General features: G+C 41.5%; 1 protein-coding gene and 1 long non-coding RNA gene across 5 annotated transcripts in view; one reads left to right on the top strand and one right to left on the bottom strand.

Moving 5' to 3' along the window:
* Nucleotides 1–22,051, top strand: part of dcc (DCC netrin 1 receptor) — a 466,971-nt gene that overhangs the window by 247,654 nt on the left and 197,266 nt on the right. For 2 of the 4 annotated variants that reach the window (XM_077498096.1, XM_077498095.1), the window contains exon 8: nt 6,063–6,342. In XM_077498096.1, the coding sequence (XP_077354222.1) occupies nt 6,063–6,342 (280 nt within the window). The remainder of the gene's footprint in view (nt 1–6,062; nt 6,343–22,051) is intronic. The other 2 variants (XM_077498097.1, XM_077498098.1) reach the window with 1 other exon arrangement.
* On the bottom strand, nt 968–2,238 carry LOC144002677 (uncharacterized). Its single transcript, XR_013278789.1, has 5 exons — nt 1,865–2,238; nt 1,683–1,729; nt 1,544–1,594; nt 1,442–1,475; nt 968–1,366 (listed from the first exon to the last, which is right to left on the bottom strand). It is a non-coding gene; the product is annotated as an uncharacterized LOC144002677 (long non-coding RNA).

Below are 22,051 nucleotides of genomic sequence, written 5' to 3' on the forward strand. Positions count from 1 at the left end.
TTCAAGTACTTTGATCCTAGTAGCAAATTGGATTTCAATCAGTTAATGATGCAGAAGAGATTTGCAGTCCCTGGGATGTTTAATGTCAGTTTTATCTTTAAATGCTTCATTTGGTTTGTGTGTGCGCATGTGTTGTTCTTCCCCAAACAATTATCCGTCCTTTCATTTTCTGTACTGCTTGTCCTCATTAGGGTCGCGGGCGAGCTTTAAATTTAGAAAGATTCTCCTTCACTGGAAATGAGGGTGTGGTCAATTTAACCCTCAAGGTAGTGCTATTCAGGTTACACCCAAACAACCCAACACTCAAATACATTTACTCTTGACAGTGTAACATTCTATCCTAACATTGTTAAAAAAGCACTGCTTACTGCATATCTGATCGAACATTGTAAATTTAACATGACTGATTTCTATTATAATAGAAGCCATTCCTAGTTAGGCTCCCAAATCATTATAAGTAGGGATGTTCGATACCACTTTTTTCAGACCGATACCGATACTCAGACCCTCAGTACTCACTGATACCAATACCAACTGTCGATACCAGTAGTACATTCTGACAAATAAAAAAAATCACTAAAATATATTTTTAAACAAATATATTTCCTTTAATTTTGACAAAAAAAAAAAAAAAAAAACAGCACAGTCACTCTTTAACTCTTTGACTGCCAGCCATTTTCGGAAAAGGTAACCCCATACTGCCAGCTGATTTACCGAATTTTACTGATCTTTCAAGCTCCACAGAAAATGTTGTGTTAGGACTATGGCAAGGCGGATGCTACCAAATGAAAGATTGAAGTCTCATCTTTCATCTAAAAAAAAAAAGTTTGTTTCTACCTTATTCGGATCTTCAGTAATCAACAATCGAAAACAACTTCGTTTCACCCAAATCCTCTATTTTCTTCCAAAATACGGAGAAATCAAGCTTTTTGTGAAACGATGTTATTTCATGCACTCTAGTGAATTTGGCACTTTTTTTTTTGCATGAGTGATTCTACAAACACCTAAACTTCTATAAAACACTACCCCAACAATAAAAAATGTTTTTTGATTGCAAAATAACAGTTTATTTACATGCAACAGTAGCAATCCGAACAAACAATTTGGAAAACTCTTTGCAAACTATTTACACGTGCGCAACAGTTTTTGTCAGTCTGCTTCTGCATGGACTGATTTGCGTAGAGGTTGGTATGATGAACGATGTGCTGGAGAAGTTCATCCGTGATGAAGAGCTCCAGGATGTCAGCTGGCAGGTGGGAATTCAGCTCTGCTGCAGCATCCCTTGGTCCTGGTTTTGCAGCAAAGGGGAAGATGGTTGGCTGCCAGCCAAATTCATCAACTTCAAGCTAGCCAGAATCTTTGGGATCTGCAAATATACATTTCAATATCATATTATTTTAGAGCAGTGTGATGCAATGTGTGTGTGTGTGCATATGTTTACCTTTTTTTCTTGGGTGTATTGGTTGATGCACATTCTGTAAATTATAGAAGACGTTTACCATCAAATATTTTATTAGTGCTGTGGAGAATCTTTTATTTTTACCTTTGTTCTGCTCACTGTGAGAAGGGTCACTTTGGGCCCTATGAGTAGGAGCTGAAAGAAACATATACAATTACAATACAATCGAAAGACTTTCCTTTTATTGTTGCGGTGTATTGAAAACGTTTTTTTTTTTTTTTACCTTTCTTTGTCGTCGAACCAGCGGTCCGACGTTGCTGTGAGCACGATCTATAAAATATACATTCACGTTTGTATAGGTAATAGATGTTTTAGTGTATCTCAGCACATTTACACACGCTGCTAGCAGATCGCCCGAAAAGGAAAGTAATCTTACTAGCAATCTCTTAGCATGTTAGCGCTTACCTTCACGTTCTTTGGAAGACTGTCCAGGACTGTCTTGCATCGGACCCATAGTAGTCGTCATCGTCCGATGAAACGTCATCTGTGCAGACGTGCTCGGTTGTGCACCACTTTTCTCCGGTGTTAGCATCTCTAGCCGGTGGGGCCTTAGGACGTTATTAGCATCGCTAGCCGGTGGGGCCTTAGGACGTGGTCGAAACGGCCGCGTCACCGCTTCAACTATGACTTAACCCCGTCATCACTGTGCTCTTGAGCACTGGTCGATGCTTTTGAGCTTTGAAAATAAGGATCAAGCGTGAGCTGCTTGCCATCTGTAGCCTTTTTTGACTCCCTTAGCCAAGTTAGCCATTCTCTCCCCCTCAACACTCTAGCTCAGCCTCTCTTCTTCTACTGTTGTCTCCTACCTGATCTTGTCCAAAAGACTCATCACAGCCATCTAGTGGCCAGGAATACCCAATATAGTAACCCGATCGGCTTGATACTTGGAGCACAGCTGCCCAAGGCTTTCCTCCACCCGATTCCATAAAAAAACATAGTAGACGTCAATTGACGTCTATGGCGGCCTATCCTAGGATTATGCTGAACGTTTTTAAACGTTTATGGCGGTCAAAGAGTTAATAGTCTTAACGCTCAAAATAAAACACAAAAATGCCCTTTTAGTTTAAGATTCACAATTTTGAAGTATTTCCAAACCGGTGAAGTTTTGATGAAAAACTGCTGCAAGCTAGCGCCAGTTACAGGCAAGGAGGACTCACTTAACGTCTTCCCCCTCTGCCATCGGTCGCTTGTACTCGTCTGCGTCACGAGTACTCGAGGACTTGAAAAAAAGGCTGGTATCGGTACTCGCCTATCCCTAATTATAAGCACAAACTGGCCTTTTCACTGCACCGTGCAGGAAATGAGAATGTTGCCAACACGAAGACCATTGTTGGCAATGTCACTACAGTATTTGCTTTTTTGAAAAATAGGGGTCATAGAAGTTGCCAAGTACAGCAACAATGCTGCTAAACATTGAGACTATGTTGCTAAGTTAGAAACACCCAACATCGTCATTCCATCTGATCACTAAACATTTAGATTTGATTGATTTAATTGTGTCAGATGTAATTGATGTAGTTAATCATTTTTGATTGATACAATATATATATATATATATATATATATATATATATATATATATAAATTTACTTAGTGGTCTATTTTTTGTGGTTCCCACTTTCTAAAGCCAGAAAGGGTACTGTTTCTGTTCATGGTATACCAACCACAAGAAGGTTATTACTTTGCTTAAAATAGATATATTATGCATTCCTTAACAATTTAAATCAGTTCCCAGGTGCCTTAATATAAGGTGTCTGACATACTTCAGTTAAAATTAGGGCTGTGAAATTGAAAGCGTTAATAGATTAATTAATCACAGAAAAATGTCGCATCAATCACGTATTAACGCATATTAATCGCACTGTTTTTTTGACTGCACTTGAGCCTTGAACGTAACCGCGGATGGTTACACTGAAGGCTGCGCAGGTCAGTGATGAGGTCAATGCACGGCATTTCCTACGTCTGTGGTTCGAAAATGAGCGGGGTGACTCCAGTTGATTTGCTCGGTGGTAAATTTCGCTTTAAAAACACCCCGACGGGACTTTAGATAAAACAAAAGTAATTTGTGTTTAATTAATAATTGCTGAATTGCACCCAATTGATATGATGCTGTTACGTTTTGAGCAATACATGCATGCTATTGCGTACATGCATTTAATCAATGTTTGCAAATGACATTCAGATAATAAAATGCATTGTCAAAATATTACGGTATTTTGTATTTATTTTATATTACGCGAATCCGCAAGTAATTTAGCTGATTAATCGTGATTAATCAAAATTAAAAAGTGTGATTAATCTGATTAAAAATGTTAATCGTTTGACAGCACTAGTTAAAATACACCCAGGATAGAGAATTACAGAGCACTTCACATCCACTTTTAAACACTGTGGATGCCTGGAGGAGACAGTGCCCTTTGCATTTGCCTTATGTGCCTAATTGGATGCTGCTGCGGGGTGCACCAATCTGAGAAAGGCTTTCAATTACCATGGCAACGTAGCAGTGCTAGAACTTGTTGAGTCCAGAATTTAAAAAGGACAGCACTAACATTGAAGTCGATGTGACACGTACATATACACATAGGTCTACGCCCCTACAGCAACCAACTTCACTCACCTACAAGCGTGCACTGCTTCACTCCGACTGTTCAGAAACTCAGTGTTGTTCAAATGTGCCGTCAGGTTACTCAGATTGCACCAAAAAAGGACTGGAGACACAATGCCTTCAGTGCATATGCGTCAGGCAGTTAAAAAAAAAAAAAAGTTCCAGCACGGGCTGCTGATTGTTTTAAAATAACATAAGCTGCATTCGGAAATTAATGGGAGGGGCAAGTGCTATGCGTGTCAGAGTGAATTTCCAAACACAACCCGAGTATGTGCCGGTTTTAAGCAAACCAGAATAACACTATAAGCTAATGCTAATCTGTGCTAACAGTGCATCCCCGCTTAGCTTTTCGTTAAGATTTGATATTTATTTTTTCCACTTCTTTCAGTTAAAATAGTTGCCAAGTAATGGGCTTGCGTAGGCTTTACAGAAAGAACAATGTGAATTTTGTGAATGGCAAACTGTGAATAGGTGATAATTAATGAACTCTACAGCAATGAAGAAGTTACTTAATACACCAATGATTGGTGTGGTCCATTTTTGCCAGTTTCAGTTTCAGTCTCTTTGTAGTTGAATTTGTTGTTGCGTAACACAATGTCAAATTTCTATGTTGTCACTACTTGCAGTTGATTTACTGTAGCTGACAAAATTCTGCTTTCTCACCTTGCGGTGTTACACGCCTGATCGCAGTTTACTGTTTCACTTATTCACAAGATAAACTGTATGGAGCCACAACACTGACAATAAGATTTGGTACTGAAAAAAAAAGAATTGCGGGCTGGCATATCGCGATATATTGCCAAAGTTGATTTTTTATTTATTTTTTTTAACACCCCTAGTATCTATTCATATTTGTTGGTTCAAATGTTGACAGCCATATATGTTAGCAAGGTAACAGAACTTCTCTTTGCACACAAAAAATAATTAATGAAAATGGGAAATGCAAATTACTGTGCAGATAATGTTTGAATGTTTGAACATAGATACAAGCAAATTACATAGCACATACAGGTAATATTTTTGTATAAAGCAAAATCAGCTTTTGAAGGGAGATGGGGGTAGTCATACTTAAAAAAAATTGCCAGTAGGTAGAAACATATTTGCCGAATCACGATTGTGCGTGTGTCCACAGTAATGGTAGCATAAGCAGGAAAAAAAAATGCATGGAACCGGATCAGATGTGAATGAAGTCTCTATCATATGTAGATTAAAGAAACTACATGGTTCAAGTGACACAATTAGGATTGTTTAAATGTATTTTTTTTATTCAGTTCACGTATTCATCAGGGTGGCATAAGCAGAAAAAAACAAACACACGATCAGATCAGATCCATGTGGATTAAAATCGGATATAAAATGGATATCTGCCAGTGTTGAAGTGAATAGCAAGCCATGCATACAAATTTGCTGGTCAAAGATTGTGTTCAATGTTGTCACTTGTGTTTGTTTCCAGTGTGTACTTGTTAACCTTCATTTCATAGCATGTGCTAAATGTATGCACATTATCAACAGATATTAGTAATATTAAAGTGGATTTAAATTGACTGTTAAAATGGACTTGGATGTTTAAGACCTACAATGAACATCCAGCCATGAGTTTGAATGTCATTTTTGTCTTTTAATTTCACCTTTAAGTTATAGGTATATACAGTATCTGAGATGTTAAATTTAATTGACAATCAATGAAGATGAATTTGTTTTATATATGTTTCATATCTAATATTTAAATATTTTCCAACAAACTACTATATATATATGCAACAATCTGTGCCACTATTTTTTCTTGTCTGGGCTCTTCTTTACCATTATTCTTCTTCCTCCTTTTTCTTCCTTCTTGTCTCTTCCATGTCTTTTATGTTCCTCTCATCCATTATTTTATGTTTTTACGTTTGCTTTGCCACCTCCTTGCTGCTCCTCTCCTCCATTTCCCGCTGTGGTCCTCTCCCTCGTCCTCCCTGCATCTCGTCCCTCCCTTTCCCCTGGATGAACTGTTCACAGAAGCCTCACCCACTCAATATAGACCTGTCCACACACCTCCTCCTCCCCGCCCGCCTCCTGCTCCGCCTGCTCCTTCTGGCACCCCTTTGACTTACTCCTCCTCCTCTGATCCCCCACCAGTGTCCCCCAGCCCAGGCGTTGCCCTCCCCTCTGCCCCCCGCGACCTGGTCCCTGTCCTAGTGTCCAGCCGATTTGTCCGACTCAGCTGGCGGCCCCCAGAGGACACTGGAGGATCTATCCAGACTTATGGTGTTTATTACTCCCAAGATGGCATTGAAAGGTAAGACTGCTTTATTTGTCTTTCGTCCAACATCTGTAACTTCCAGCCAGGTCTTTTAGCATACGTCTCATAAAAACTTTATATACAGCAAACCAAATACAATCACATTTGTTTTTACTCCCATCTTTCATGAACTTTTTTGCTCTGTTGCTGAACTCAAAGATCTACGCTTTTTACAAAGTCAACAAAAGGCCTCTTTCTTTCAACTAGCATTCACGCATTATGTCTAAATTGTTGGCCCACTCTTTGCGGAGTTGCTGGATCTTGGCAGGAACTAGAGCTGTCATGTACGCCGATCTCAATGGGTAGCATGTCCAGAGGTATGCTGGCCATGCAAGAACTGGAAAGTTTTCAGTTTCTCAGAATTGTGGCTAGATCCTTGCAACGTGGCGTTGGAACATGAATGGCTAATTAAGTCTCCATAAGTGGGATTTCTAACACGAAAGAAATATTGGTCAGTGGTCACACAAGATGCTAATTAATTTACTTAAAACTGCCCTCACAATCCCAATATGGTTAAACTACACTTTAGAGTGGCATTTGTGGTCACACCAGATACCTTTTGTATACGTAGAAAAAGTCTGTAGGTTCGACTCATTGAAAAATGAGGATCACAGACCCATTTTGCCACTGAAGCAACCCCCTTCACCCCTGGCTGGATTTTGACTTATTTTGCAAGACCCACAGAATATTGTGTTCTCTTGCTATAAAAACATGGACCCTACCAAAAGAAATATTAACGTCTCTTCATTCATCAGGAAAAAAGTACATTTCTATCTGTTTCTGTTTTGCACCAATTAGCATTAGAATATAGCTAAGTTTCATCATTATTCACAAATCTGTTTAAAACACTGGGGAAAAGAGCTTTTTTTTGCAACATGGCCCTGGTTGATCTTATACCCTGCTGACGCCTGCTGGCCGTTTTTGTAATAACTACCATTGCTTTCTTTCTTGTGTTTATGTCAGGCAACATATTCCAATTAACATCAGTAACAAAGACGTAAAGAAAATGCATGTTAAACGTAGACGTAGAACCAATATGCCTGAAAGGGAATGGGGAGAAGAAAACTTATTTAATCCCACCTCTTTTTGCATGCTTTAAGCGTTCTCTTCAGTTCGGAGGCTGCATCAAAGACTTAGGTAGGTAGCTAGGCTATGCTCTAGCTTAAAAAATATATACAGTGTTACCTCTACTTACGAAATTAATTGGTTCTGGAAGAAAGTTCTTAAGTAGAAAATTTTGTAAGTAGAGACACATTTTCTATATAAATGCCCTAATCCATTCCAAGCCTCCCAAAATTCAGACATAAATGTTTTATAAAGCATAAAAATGCATCAAAACATGTAAAAAATAATGTTACAATAAGATTATTGCACAATAAATGAGAGTTGTCCATAATGTAAAAAACAAAGAATGGAGTAAAGAATAAAAATGATGGTCATTTACCTTTTTAACTGCTGTCCTCTTTGTTTTTTGCCCTCTTAGATCGATTTTCTCTCTGTGTTTTTGCCTGGTGTTTTGTAAAGAACTGATCCAATGATGTTCATTTTTTTTTTAACAATCATGTGTAGTGATTAGAACATAATTCACCCACGGAACCTTGGGATGAAAGGATGAAAGGATAAAAGAACAAAATGTTGGTAGGTCTGTGAGCCTCGCGCAGAGTGAGTTGTTGTTGCTGTTAAACGCTGAGAAGCTGATGTCAATAAATCGCCGGTCTTTAGCTCCGGACTTCAACACTCTGCCTCCGACTCCCGTCACTGCTCGCTACATTGGTGACCCCGACATCCGCCTCGTTGACGTTTCCGAGGCTGAGAATTTGATCGAATTGAGCGACATGGCGAACTCCGCTGGTCTCAAGTTACCGGAGTTTTGGGAGTCGGCCGCGGCGACGTGGTTTGTACAAGCTGAAGCTCAGTTTGCCATCCGGGGAATTACGGACGATTCCACGCGCTACTACCACGTCGTGTCCGCGCTCGGGAGCTCCACGGCGGCCAGAGCCGTGAGTTTTATCACCTCTGCCCCGGCACGGGATAAGTACGCGGGGCTCAAAGCGTACCTCTTTAAGACCTTCGAGCTGTCACGACCGGAAAGGGCTCGCCGCCTTTTCGCCATCCAGGGCCTGGGGGACAGTAAGCCGTCCGAGCTAATGGAAAAAATGCTGAACCTGCTTGGCGCGGAGGAGCCGAACTTTTTGTTTATTGAACTGTTTCTGCGCCACATGCCTCCTCATGTCCAGACAGCGCTAGCGAACACTACCATCTCCGAGCCACGTGCTCTGGCGGAGGAAGCTGACCGTTTTTTCCTGGCCACCCAGCGTCACAACCACGAGGTCTTGACCTCTGCACGCGCCTTCCCATTCCCGGCGACCACAACTGCACCTCATAAGGTACGCGCTGCCGTGGCTGGCCGATCAGCCCCTGGCTTATGCTATTTTCACGCACGTTTTGGAACCAAGGCGAAGAGGTGCCGCGCCCCTTGCTCCTTTGTTGCGTCGGGAAACGGCAACGCCTCCACTCAGTTGCAGCTGTGAGTGGGGGCGCAGAGTGCCGGCTGCTGTTTGTCATGGACACCCTCTCCAGACTCAAATTCCTTTGTGACTCCGGCGCCCGCAGAAGCGTGTTGCCTGCCTCGGCTGAAGAGGCTGCCGGGGGCACTCACGGCCCGCACCTGTCAGCGGCCAATGCTGCACCGATCCGGACCTACGGCACTAAGACAGTGGATGTATGTTTTGGGGAGCGCCGGTTCACTTGGGACTTTGTCACTGCGGACATTTCTTTTCCCCTTCTTGGCGCGGACTTTTTGTGTGCCCACAGTCTACTGGTGGATGTTAAAAATGGCCGCCTGTTGGACGCTGTGACGTTTTCCACTGTTGCTTGTGGGTGTGATGTGGAGACGTTTGAGGGCCTCGCCAGCCCGCTCTCAGATGACGAGGTGTTCACGCGGCTTCTTGGAGAATTCCCCAGCCTGACCACGCCTACATTTGCAGCCACTTCTACCAATCATGGGGTCGAGCACCACATTGAGACCGTAGGCCCGCTGGTTCACTCTAAGGCCCGACGCCTCAGCCCTGATAGATTGGCCACAGCTAAGTCCGAATTCGCCAACATGGAACGCTTTGGCATAATTCGTCGTTCGGACAGCCCGTGGGCCTCGCCTCTCCACATGGTTCCGAAGTCGAACGGCGGCTGGCGACCGTGTGGAGACTATCGCCGCCTCAATGATGCTGATCGCTATCCGGTCCCGCACATACAGGACTTCTCTGCCCACCTGGCAGGTGCGAAGGTGTTTTCCAAGGTGGACTTGGTACGGGGCTACACATGTATATTTTTATTTTATTTATTTATTTTTATTTATCGCTCACTCACTCACGCTTATATCATGTAAGCCGCACATCATCTCCCGAAGGCAAGGGTTCCACTCCTCCAACTGGAGCCCTTTTCTTTTTTAAGTTTTTTTTTTTTTTTTTAACAATCCTTCGAAAATGTCCAAGGCAAACATCATCATAGTGAGCGATCGCTCGAATGGTGAAAACTTTTTCTGGGTGATTCTTTTCAATAAATTCCGAAATTTGATGGAAACTTTGGGTACGACAGTGAGAGATCTTTTTTCCAAAAAAAGGCCCGTCTCGTCGCAATTACAAAGTTACTGTGCAACGTAGCCTTCATCAATCACCAATTGTTTGAATTTTTGCACAAATCTGTCGTCCGTTAGTTAATACATTTACGCAAAACTATCTAAACACCTTATGGCCCGAGGGGCGAATGACGAGGACGCTAAATAGACACATTCTATTCTGTATCTATGTTCACATATGGTACTGGTCCCTCTTAGCCAATGGGATACCAGGAAGATGCCAATAATAGCCAATGGCAGAGCAGCTGTAAGTATGTTGCGTTCAGGAAACTCTGGGAGCTACGAGTAGCAGCCCATGCTGTATTTTTATTTTTATTTTGTATGAAAGGACGTTCGTAAGTAGAGGTACCACTGTACCTGTAAATAAGTTTTTGGGACTATGGCAATATTTAAAATGGAACGTTTTTATACGTTTTCGGGAGCAAATGAGTTAAATAAACTTTTTTTTCCCCCAATATAAGTACACAAAATCACCCTGGTATGTATGTATATTGTGTGTTTCTTTAATGAGAACATGTATGATGGGAACATATGACGGGAAATCCAATGTCCAACATAGGATAAAGTTTGCAGCAGTATCTGAAGGGTTTTCCATGACTCAGAGTTTGTAACTTGAGGTTTCCACCAACTATAGTATTGCAGTCGTGTCTGCTCTTTGCAGAGATAGCAAAATCAGCTCGAACATTCAGTGGATAGCTCTTGCCAATTGATAAGCTCTCGCCCTTCAACAAAAAAGAGGGTTTGCTAAGGACATGAACAATAAATTGTGGGAAAAAAAGTGCATGTCTTCTTCAATGATCATCCTTCCACATGTTGAAAAAATGCTATTCTTTTGTCGAAATGGTTTGGAGAAGGGCTCTTTTTTTTCTTTTTTTTTCCAGCATGCCTGTGCCTCAGTGCACAAAGTAACTTCCATTAATGTGAGATTGGATGTGTTTGGTGTGGAAGAACTCGATTGGCCCACACATATCCCTGACCTCTGGAACACAGAATGAACAAATTGTGAACCAAGCCCCATCATTAATAACCTCTGACTGATGACATAATGGCTTGATAGCCATTATGACTGCAAATGTTCCATTTTCCCACTTTATAAATAGAATAAAAATAAACTAGAATTCTCAAAACCTATGTCTGTATAGACACATCACGTTGCCAGTGAGGTAAAGAATGCAAGTTAATGCTTACGTTGCCCTAGATGAAACTAAATCTGTTGTCTTAATTTGCCAAGAGCAGAGCTATCAATACGGTGCCCAGATGATTTCACCCTAGGGCCTATTTTAATGCTGATTTCCCACCATCTCTGTTCAAAAGAGCAATAAAGAGAGGCTTGTGCTATAGCTGTGATCCATGAGGAGAACTTAACAGCTTCAATTAATTGGGCGCTAAGTAAATGCAGACTACAAATGAAAAGGTAATCAAAGTTTTAGTATCGATGGTTACACCTTCCTGGTTTGGGGTTGGAGGGCAGTGATTTGGGCAGGGATGTACAAACTTTGTGTACTGCAAACTGAAAAATCCAAGGATGTGTGGCCACTTTGACAACTTAAATCTTAACTTTGAACATGCGGTGATCAGCATTACATTTTCAGATATATAGAGCCTCAAGTCTTTAGCTCATTACATATTTGCTTGATTTTAACCCATGGAAAGACTAAATCAACAAAAAGATCAAAATTCAAAATTTAAATCTAATTGAAATGTTAATCTTTCACTTATTGTATCTTTTTATTACCTTAAAAAACACACACAGACACACACACAAAAAGTGCAGAAAGTTTCCATCAGTTTGGCTCTGATACAGTGCCAAAATAACCCAGTTTTAAATTGATTTCTCATCGACTGTCAGAATTTTAAAACGGGCAGATGCCGGTTTGCTTCTGAATGTTAAATATCGGTGCCAATAATCAGCCCGGGCGATCCATGCTGTTTTTGCAAGACCTATGGCGACTGACAAAACCATTGCAACACTGTGATTGGCTGAATCAGTACATATGGGTATTTATTATCATTATTATTATTATTATTATTTATTTATTTTTTGGTGATGTGCAGGATACAAACGCAAAATAATACCGTAAAAAGCCAGCAACAGTGAAAATGCAAAATTAATTAAAAATCTGTGACATACAGGGGACCACAAATCTGGAACTCGCAATGGAGGGGGCATACTGTATATTTAAGGGTGGTGTTGTTGGATGGATTTCAAGTGTTTTTGTATTAGCATCATACTCATATAGGGTATATTTACGGTTTAAACTATTGATTTGATAGGCAGTTATATAAAAAAAAACAAAAAAAAATAGGGGAATGTCGATACCTGCAGGTTTTCACTGTTCATATTATTGCTTGGTCCCTCTACTCTGGGGAATAATAATTTACCGTACTGTGAAAATAATCTTTCGTACCACTGATTTCGTATTTTAATTACTTTTGCTGGCTCAAAAAGTACTTGCATCTGTGCAATGCTCTTGAAAGTGTGTGAACACAATGTGTTTGAAAGCTGCTGACAGGAAGAATTGATAGTCTAAGTGTTGTATACTAACGGTATGTAAGAGACGGTACTTATATCCCTTCATTACAGCTCTCCTGCACACAGCAGCTCCGAACGTTTAGGAGAAACCCTGTGGGTGACATTGGCAAGTCCCCCGCTGATGTTAAATGGTAACCTCTGACAGTTGGAGCTCCAGCTGAATGCTTTCACATCCAGGCTTTTAAGCTTTGTTACCTGAGGGACTGAGCAGCCTGCGGCATTTTAGGAATCTGAGTGTTAGGGTGGACTGAAGAGCCTTTGAGTTTTCACCATGAAACATCACAAAATCTGTCAGTCGTAAAGACTTGGCAGACACTTTGGTCAGTACTACTAAAATGCATGAATGAAAGAAGAGGGCAGTGAGAGATAGAGAGAGCTATGTGGTTCAGTAAAATTACATTTGCAAATAATTGAGAACAGGGAGAAAGAAGATGGGAAATATTTATTTCAAAATATATCCAAATTCTTGAAGAAAAAAAAAAAGCTTATATCGGTCTTTTCGGGCAGTGTGTGGTCTGCCTTTCACCCGAAGTCAGAGGGGATAGGCTCCAGCTCCCATCAACAGGATAAGCAGTATAGAAAAATGGATGTATGGATGGCGCTAAATAAATACATTCTGATAGTGATTAAAATTTAAACAAGCGTGATATTTAACAAGGTAATCCAAAATCACAAATGTGGTCTCTCCTCTGGACCCTAAAACTGAACCCTCCATATGTTGCTCTTTACTATTTTCAGTAATGAGAGGGATGTGGTAAGTCAAAGCTTTCAACCAGCAGAAATGTTCAGGGCACGATTTTGGCAAGTGCAATTCCGAGGTGATACTCGATACACATAATTATGTGGTGTCAAGCTGGTCAATAATTCGACAGCTTCCCAAGCCAAGCATGAAAACTCTACATGCTCTTAATGTAGCATTGCCCTCGGGCTTTTAGAATGCTGCCAAAAATATTATTTTGATTATGTTATGATTGATATGTCAGTACATAGCTATGTATCACTTGAAATTACTCCGAGAAATGATAACAAACTTGTGCTCGTTCCAGCCTCTCCCCTAATTGCAACCAAACCATTTCTGGTTAGTGTTTGCGCTCATTTGCCACACTGTGGTCCCATATGAAAAAAGCCTATATGATATATATATGGCAAGCATGATACATTCCTTTCATAAATTGAGTAGAATTATCTTTATAAGGATTGTGTATGTCTTATATAATATCTGTGCAATTATGGCCCCTTTCATACCAAAAACAACCCATAAATCATATAGGGGATTTTCAAACTCTTATATGAATATTACAAGTTCTACATATGTTTTATATATGGAATTTAAAATGTTTAATATATAATACAAATAACTATTTAAAACGATTTATATATGAACTTTATAAGAACATATTAAAGTTTTCATAAAAAATCACTTTCATTTAATATCTAAATCTAGTAAATTAGTTGTAAGTATTTTAGGCAATTTAAATATGATTTTAATAAGTTAGTAATGTTAAATGCTTACAAATTCTATATAAGGATTTAATACTATTACTATATTTATATGATAGATTAATGTATTTATCCTTATATGTATATCATGTGCATTGTACAAAGGACATATGCAATTTGAATACAGTCCACAATTGTGTCAAAATTTTTATTCCAGACATTTACACACCCACACACGCTTTAATTTGCACAACATCAAACGGCGTGGGTAAACTAGTCCTTCCATCTAACTGTCAAAGATGACATATTCCCAAAACACTGACATTCTCATCTAAGCCCCCCCATCCCCCCACCCCAAAAAAACAAAACAAAAACCTTATGCATAACTTCAAGCAATTAGTTGTTTTTTCTTACATACACTATTTAGAATGCCACAAACCCTGATTGGCCCAGACCCCCAGGCAAATTAAACGTGGCTCAGGCATCAAAACTTCACTACACCTGAACTAACATGGCCAAAGCACAGCACCTGATAATTTACTCTTGACTGTTGTCAAACAGCATGATGGTTTCAGGGTCCAGATTTTTAGGTTTATTCTTTGCCCTGATTTCGGAGAGCTTTGAGTTGATCACAGTACCAATATGTGATGGGATGACATGAGGCCATTTTTGTAATGTTGCTCCTGTAAGACAAACAACATAAATAGCTATTATTAATTGACCAGCATATACAATTTCCATCTGCAGAAATAAAACCACTTAAAGGATATCTCTGGTGGCCCATTTCAAGGTATTGATGGGACGGAGCAATATTGTCAAGTTTGATAAATACCTGGTGTTTCCATTTTTGTGTCTCGTTTTGTATGTGCCAAAATAATTCCCCTGGTTAATTTTAGCGCACGGCGCACACCCATTAGTTACTATTAAATACTATTGAGTGATGCAACAGATAATTTGCCAATGGATGTTATGTCTGTCATCCAGAAGCTGATACTTACTTCCATCCATCCATTTTCTGAACCGCTTGCTCCTCACAAGGGTCGCGGGGTGTGTCGGAGCCGATCCCAGCTGGCTTGGGGCAGTAGGTGGGGTACACCCTGAACTGGTTGCCAGCCAATCACAGGGCACGCAGAGAGGAACAACCATCCACACTCACAAGCATACCTAGGGACAATTCGGAGCACCCAATTAACCTGCCATGCATGTCTTTGGAATGTGGGAGGAGACCAGAGTACCAGGAGAAGACCCATGCGGGCACGGGAAGAACATGCAAACTCCACTCAGGAAGGCCGGAGCCTGGACTCGAACCCGAGTCCTCAGAACTGGGAGGTGGACGTGCTAACCAGTCAGCCATGTGTTAACTCTTTTGAATTTTAATAAGGACGTCTTCAACATTTTTTGAACCACTTGCACGCACATTCTCTTTTTCTCAGCAGTTAATTACTTGCATAATTTAAAATGGAAAAAAAAATGACCCCAATAGTTTGCCATGAACAAATATTCTGAATGATCATCCACGGTCAAAATTAATAGAGATTAATCTGCGTTATTACATGATTAATGCGATCATTTCTTGTGATCAATTAATTAGTTAATGCTTTAACTTTGAAAGCCCTAATTTAAACACAACTGTGCATAATGGCATGCCATATATATTTGCACAACAGCAGTGATATAATTTAAGTAGGTTCTTTTTATACAAAATATATAAGACTTGGTATTGCATTGGGCATGTCTGACACACATGATTTTAAACATACATAAATTGTATGCATTTTGTATTTGGGAGTTTTGTGACATATAAAATCCACATAGAATTCTGTTAAAACAGATAAGATTCATATGCAATTTTTATAGGACTTTTTCATATGGGGTGGGTCATGTTCAACCTACTTTCATTCATCAGTTGCGGTTGCCAGGTTGCCATCCACCTCCACTTTCAAGACCACAGCAACAGATGCCTTTCTGGCTTCAGCATCTGTGAGCCTATTCAGGCTTGGCAAGTGGATGTCGCTGATGGAGGGAATTTTTGCCCGTCCCCATTGTGTCCACCAAGGCTCCCTTATCTGATCTGGTTTGTGGTTCCTCTGCTTCTCTGGTAGAGCGACCGTGCCATGGACTGTGGCTCCCAAGCTTTATGCTCATTGGCCTTCTTATTGTTTTTGTGTACAGCATCTTGAAGTTCACTTTTCTTCTGGGTCGCCATCTTATTCTTATTACTGTTAATTCTGCAACCATCCATCCATCCATTTTCTTGACCGCTCATTCCTCACATGGGTCGCAGGGGGTGCTGGAGCCTATCTCAGCTGGCTCTGGGCAGTAGGCGGAGGACACCCTGGACCGGTTGCCAACCAATCGCAGGGCACACAGAGACAAACAACCATCCACACTCCCAAGCACACCTAGGGACAATTCGGAGCGCCCAATCAACCTGCCATGCATGTCTTTGGAATGTTGGAGGAGACCGGAGTACCCGGAGAAGACCCACACAGGCACGGGGAGAACATGCAAACTCCACCCAGGAAGGCCGGAGCCTGGACTCGAACCTGAGTCCTCAGAACTGGGAGCCAGTCGTGCTAACCACTCGCTCACCGTGCCGCCCATTCTGCAACCATTTATTTTAATAATTGATTATTATTTTTGCTATATCCATCCATCCATCCATCCATCCATCACTTATCCAAGGTCGGGTCACAGGGGTAGCAGCTTTAGCATGTTATCCCAGACTACCCTCTCCCAAGCCACTTCATCAAGCTCCTCTGGCGGGATCCCAAGGCTTTCCCAGGCCAACAATCGAGAGACATAGTCTCTTCAGATTGTTCTGGATCGTCACCAGTGTCTCTTGCCGATGGGAGATGCCCGGAACATCTCTCCAAGGAGGCATCCAGCAGGCATCTGAACCAGATGCCTGAGCCACCTCAACTGGCTCCTCTCTATGCAGAGGAGTAGCAGCTCGACCCTGAGTCACTCCCGGATGACCGAGCTTATCACCCTATCTCTAAGAGGGCGCACCGGACAGCCTGTGGAGGAAACTCATTTTGGTCGCTTGGTCTTGTTCTTTCGATTACGACCCACAGCTCGTTACTGGTAAATCGAGAGCTTTGCCTTTCGGCTCAGCTCCTTCATGACCACAACGGGCCGATACAGAGTCTGCATCACTTGCTGCACCAATCCGCTCGTCGATCTCCCGCTCCAACTTGCCCTCACTTGTGAACAAGACCCCAAGATACTCAAACGCCTCCATTTGGGGCAGGATCTCACGCCACCATTTTCTGACTGAGGACCATGGTCTCGGATTTGGGGGTGCTGATTTTCATCCCGATCACTTCACACTCAATTGTGAACCCTTCCAATGTGAGTTGGAGATCGCGGCTTCAAGAAGCAAGTAGCGCCACATCATCTGCAAAAAGCAGAGATGCAATGCTGAGGCCACCAAGCCAGAGCCCCTCAACACTTTGGCTGCACCTAGAATTTCTTTCCATAAAGGATATAGATAGAATCGGTCACAAAGGGTAACCTTGGTGGAGTCCAACCCTGACTTATTGCTGGCAATGCGCACCAAACTCTGACACCTGCTAGTTATACTAAGTAAAACATTTAAACCCCCTTTTTTGGCACATCTATAAGTTTCTCAAAGGGCTATATCCAGGAGGCTATATTAATTTTTCACAAGAGCTTTATTTTTGAGAAACTACTGTAGCTGTTTTAAAGCATGCTACTTAAAACTCTTTCACTCCCAGCCATTTTCACAGAAGCAATCCCGTTCGCTCCCGGCTGTTTTACTGGATTTTGACTGATTTTGCAAGGCCCACAGAATTTTGTGTTCTATTGCTATAAAAGCATTGAACCTATCAAAAGAAAGATTAAAGTATCTTCTTTCATCAGGGAAAAAAGTATGTTTCTATCTGTTTCCGTTTTCCAGCAATTAGCATTAGAAGAGAGATTTTGGGTCCGTTTCTCAGCAGATGTGGGGGCTGGGTGAACTCTGGATGACCTAAAAAAATATTTGCTAATAACTGCAAATCACTAGAAGCACAAACTAAACGTAACAGACTTTTCCTCAAAATTTGCGTGGGGTGGGGAGTCCACAACAAACAAAAGGCTGCGTTTGAATGTCAAGCAAGCAAAATGTTTTTAATCTTACCATATCCTGACTTTGGGTCTGGACTCACACCAGGCTAGACTGCCGGTCCGGGTGGCATTGGTTACCCAGTGACTGACGTCCGACTGTCCCGATTCGTGCTAGGCTAGGGTAAGCTAAGCTAGGCTAGGCTCCGGGCTTCTTTCGAAGAGTGACCGATGCACAGTCCTAGCAGGCGCCTCAGCTCAATCTGCGTGAAGGACCCGGAGCATGTCCAGAGTCGCCAGCGCCTGATGCGGCGGCACTGCCCAGCTGCCTCTCAGTGAAATGCAGCAGGTGCAACACATCTATATCCTTTCCGCCAGGCCAAATGCTCACTGGCTTCCACACAGTACAAGTCGCACTGTCTCCGCTTTCCACATAAAAGTTGATAACTTATTATCAACTAGTATCTCCTTGTTTAGCGCGCTCGACGGCATTCAGGCAATAGCAAAGCCATGCCACACGCTTAGCTGTGTGGAAAGTCTCACTCTGTGCCACAGCGTAACTCCAGATTTAATAAATTCTTATAAAAATGACCTCATACATTTGTCTGAGTCCTGATCAGGAGACAACGTCCGATGCTGATAGAGTCAGCAACGACGTGATCAGCCCCAATTTCTGATCACGTGATCGGATCAGGACATCCCTACTAGAGGGCAAACATTTCTACACACTGTCTCTTTAAATATTTTCAGAATCCGCAACTAAACTTCCCATGCACCGTTGCTGCACATTTAATGGACCATTTCCACCTTATTGCATCCCTATCCCTCGACTCCTATCCAGCATGACGAAAGGTAACCCAACTAAATACTATACACTAGCTAGTTATGCATCTGAAATGACCAATTTAATGATGCAAATGTTTTTGAAAATGTCAGCAAAATCAATGAATAATAATATTTTAAAAAAATGTACTCACTAATCATGCTGTAGGCCAGTATCAGATTCAGAAGTTGTCAATGCACACCTTAAAAATATCACCTTGTAAAAACAAAGCACACAACAAACAATGCCCAGTCAATGTCATCAGTTGGTCTGCATATAAATAAAGTAATAGGAATAAAGTAAATAAATCAGATAATAATAACCAAAAATATATATACTGGTAGCTGGGGGCTGTCAGTTCATACTTCAAAAGGGTAATGGATTGGGATAAAAGTTGTTTTCAATTTTTTTTTGGCCTTGATGCACCTGTAGTGCCGTCTGGAAGAGAGCAGGTTGAACAGGTGATGGCCAAGGTGTGAATTGTCCCGAACAATTTTCTTAGCGCTGTTTACACGGCAAGAGGTGTAGATGGGAGTCGAGGAAGGGCAGGGCTAGACCGATAATCCTTCCCGCCGTTGTGATGACCCTCTGTAGCCTTTCCTTGTCTGCTTCTGTGCAGCTAGTATACCACACTGAGAGGCTATAAGTCATGAGGATTTCTATGCAGGATCTGTAGAAGGTCAGCAGCAGCTTGCTTTATGTGGTTCTTCCTAAGAACACTAAGTAAGTAGATCCGCTGCTTGGCCTTCTTGACATCTGTAATGTTTAAGCACTAGGAGAGCTCTTCTGCGATGACAGTGCCCAGAAATGTAAAGATACTGACCCTCTCCATACAAACAACATTAATGTAGAGAGTGGTGGGGTCAGTTATTTTCTTCCGGAAGTTGTTGTATGTGTTTTGGTTGATCAGCATGTGTGCTAACGTACTGCCTGTTTACTGAGTCACTCAGAGTTCATTGCAGAGTTCATTGCAGCGAGTGCAATTTTTAACTTTCATTTTTGGAGCAGTTAGCATATTGTTGACTCTTCACCAGCTGTAGGAGCCTAGATTGCAAAAAAAACAAACTGTTTCAAGTTCGCTGCTAAAAGAAATGTGGATAATGAAAAATCAGCAATTCAAAGAAGAATGGAGTGAAAAATTTGCATTCATTCTCGCTCCAACCGCCTCAAGACCATTATTCTTCATATGCCAGGAGACTTAAGCTGTGATGATGATTTACAATTTAAACTAGAATTATGACAAAGCATCAGAATTTTGAAGAGACACTATCTTGAATTCCAGAGGTAAGAACAACAAAAATAATTGCACTGAAAGGAAACTGAAAGCAGGATTCTCATCCACAGCTATGACAAAACAAAAAGCAGCCATTGCACTCTATTTTCATAGACAGGCGCATGTGCGGTCAGTAGGGTTGCCAACTGTCCCGTGTTATCCAGGACACCCTGTCTTTTGTCCCGTAAAACAATTCTCAGTTCTTACACGAAAAGCAGCAAACGGCATATTTTGCCATTTTTAGACCACGGCTGCTTCCGTAAGTTGACAAGTGACAAGGAAGTTGATCATAACCAATAAAATTAGTCGCTGGGTGTGACGTTATGTGGAGATCTTGCAAGGTAAGAGAGGCAACTAGAGAGAGAGAGAGAGGCACTTCCTGGTTTCGTCACAGCTTTATGTCACCTACACTCGAACATATCAGCGGGAGCAATAGAAGATGTATTCTCGTACTATTTATGAACAAAAACTGAGAATTTAGCTTGCTGGCAAGTTTCTCAATCAGCGCTTAACACAGCAAACCACACTCTACAGGTCCTAGATCAGCTAAAACGGCAATGTCACGAAGCACGGCACCTGTCAGCCAATCACAGGCATCGGGCATCGTCATGTGCATTTGTTGTAGTGGCTTATATTGCGTAAGTGGCTAGTAAATAATAATAATAATAATAATAATAATAATAATAATGATATATAGGTATACTTCAGCAAATGTCAAAAAGTGATTTATGACCCCAATAAAACAATGATTTATTGCACCCCCCCAATAAAACTTTATTGCCCCCCCAATAAAACCATTCATATCCTAGCCCTTTGAAGTAAGCCCCGCCCCCTTCCGCTTTCTTAGCCAATCAGAAGCCGTTATTTTGAATTAAGCCCCTACCCACTTGCCACCTTCTCAACCAATCAGAGGCCGGAAGCCAGCTCCTGTCAAAAATGATTGATGACATTCCACCCACCCCTCCCTCCCACCCTCTTCGTCTTAACCAATCAGAGATCGGAAACCACCCCCCTCATCGTCTTAACCAATCAGAGATCGGAAGCCAGCTCCTGTCAAAAATGATTGATGATATTCTGTTTCCCACAACATCAAACACGTTATCCGGTCCCCCCACCCTTCAACAAACACCCCCACCCGATTGTCTACGTACTTCCTCTGAACCCCCCAAACAGTAGCTTTGTTGTTTTCCGGTCCCCCCACCTTCATCAAGCAAATGATTCCGGTCACCCCCCACCGATTCTCTACGTACTTCCTTTGAACCCCCAAACAGTAGCTTTGTTGTCCAGCTGATAATATTATTTCGACATCCTCGTGTTAATAAATTATTTTTCATCTTACAGGAAGGATCCTACCACCAGCTTTTGAAGTAGCAATGGGGGGAGCGCCCCCCTGTAATTCGAATTACTGATAAAGCTACCTACTTTGAAGTAGAACGGGTCCCAACCGTAGGAACCCCCGACCCCCCTTATCATCATGTTGGGCGGCAGGAAGCCCCCACCACCGCCCCCCTCTATCGGGTATGTGCGTGCGTGAATGTAAATTAGTACGAGGCTCACTTATTCGAGTTAAAGTGAATATTAAAAAAATGTTATCCATTTGTTTTATGTTTTTTAAATAAATAAAAGAGACTTACCGATGTTTCGGAATACGAGGGTTTTTTTCTTTTTTAAAAAATAAAATAAAAAAAAATAAAGTTTCTGTTTCTACCAATTTCTAACCGATGGAGAGGGGGGAAATATAGACGAAAAAATAGATTATTCGTGCGTAAAGGGCGGTTATTTAACCCATTTCAGAACCGCGTCCTTCTTTTTCCTCAGACTAAAAACTTGTGTGTTTGTAAAAAAAAAAAGTCAAAGAAGGCCGGCTAGGGAGGTGTGACTCCCTCACGCCGTGGTAAACGGCGTCATCTAATGGGCAAAGGATGTTACAGCGTA

Source organism: Festucalex cinctus, chromosome 15 (genome assembly GCF_051991245.1).
Source record: "Festucalex cinctus isolate MCC-2025b chromosome 15, RoL_Fcin_1.0, whole genome shotgun sequence".
In the NCBI taxonomy this organism is placed as follows: domain Eukaryota; kingdom Metazoa; phylum Chordata; class Actinopteri; order Syngnathiformes; family Syngnathidae; genus Festucalex; species Festucalex cinctus.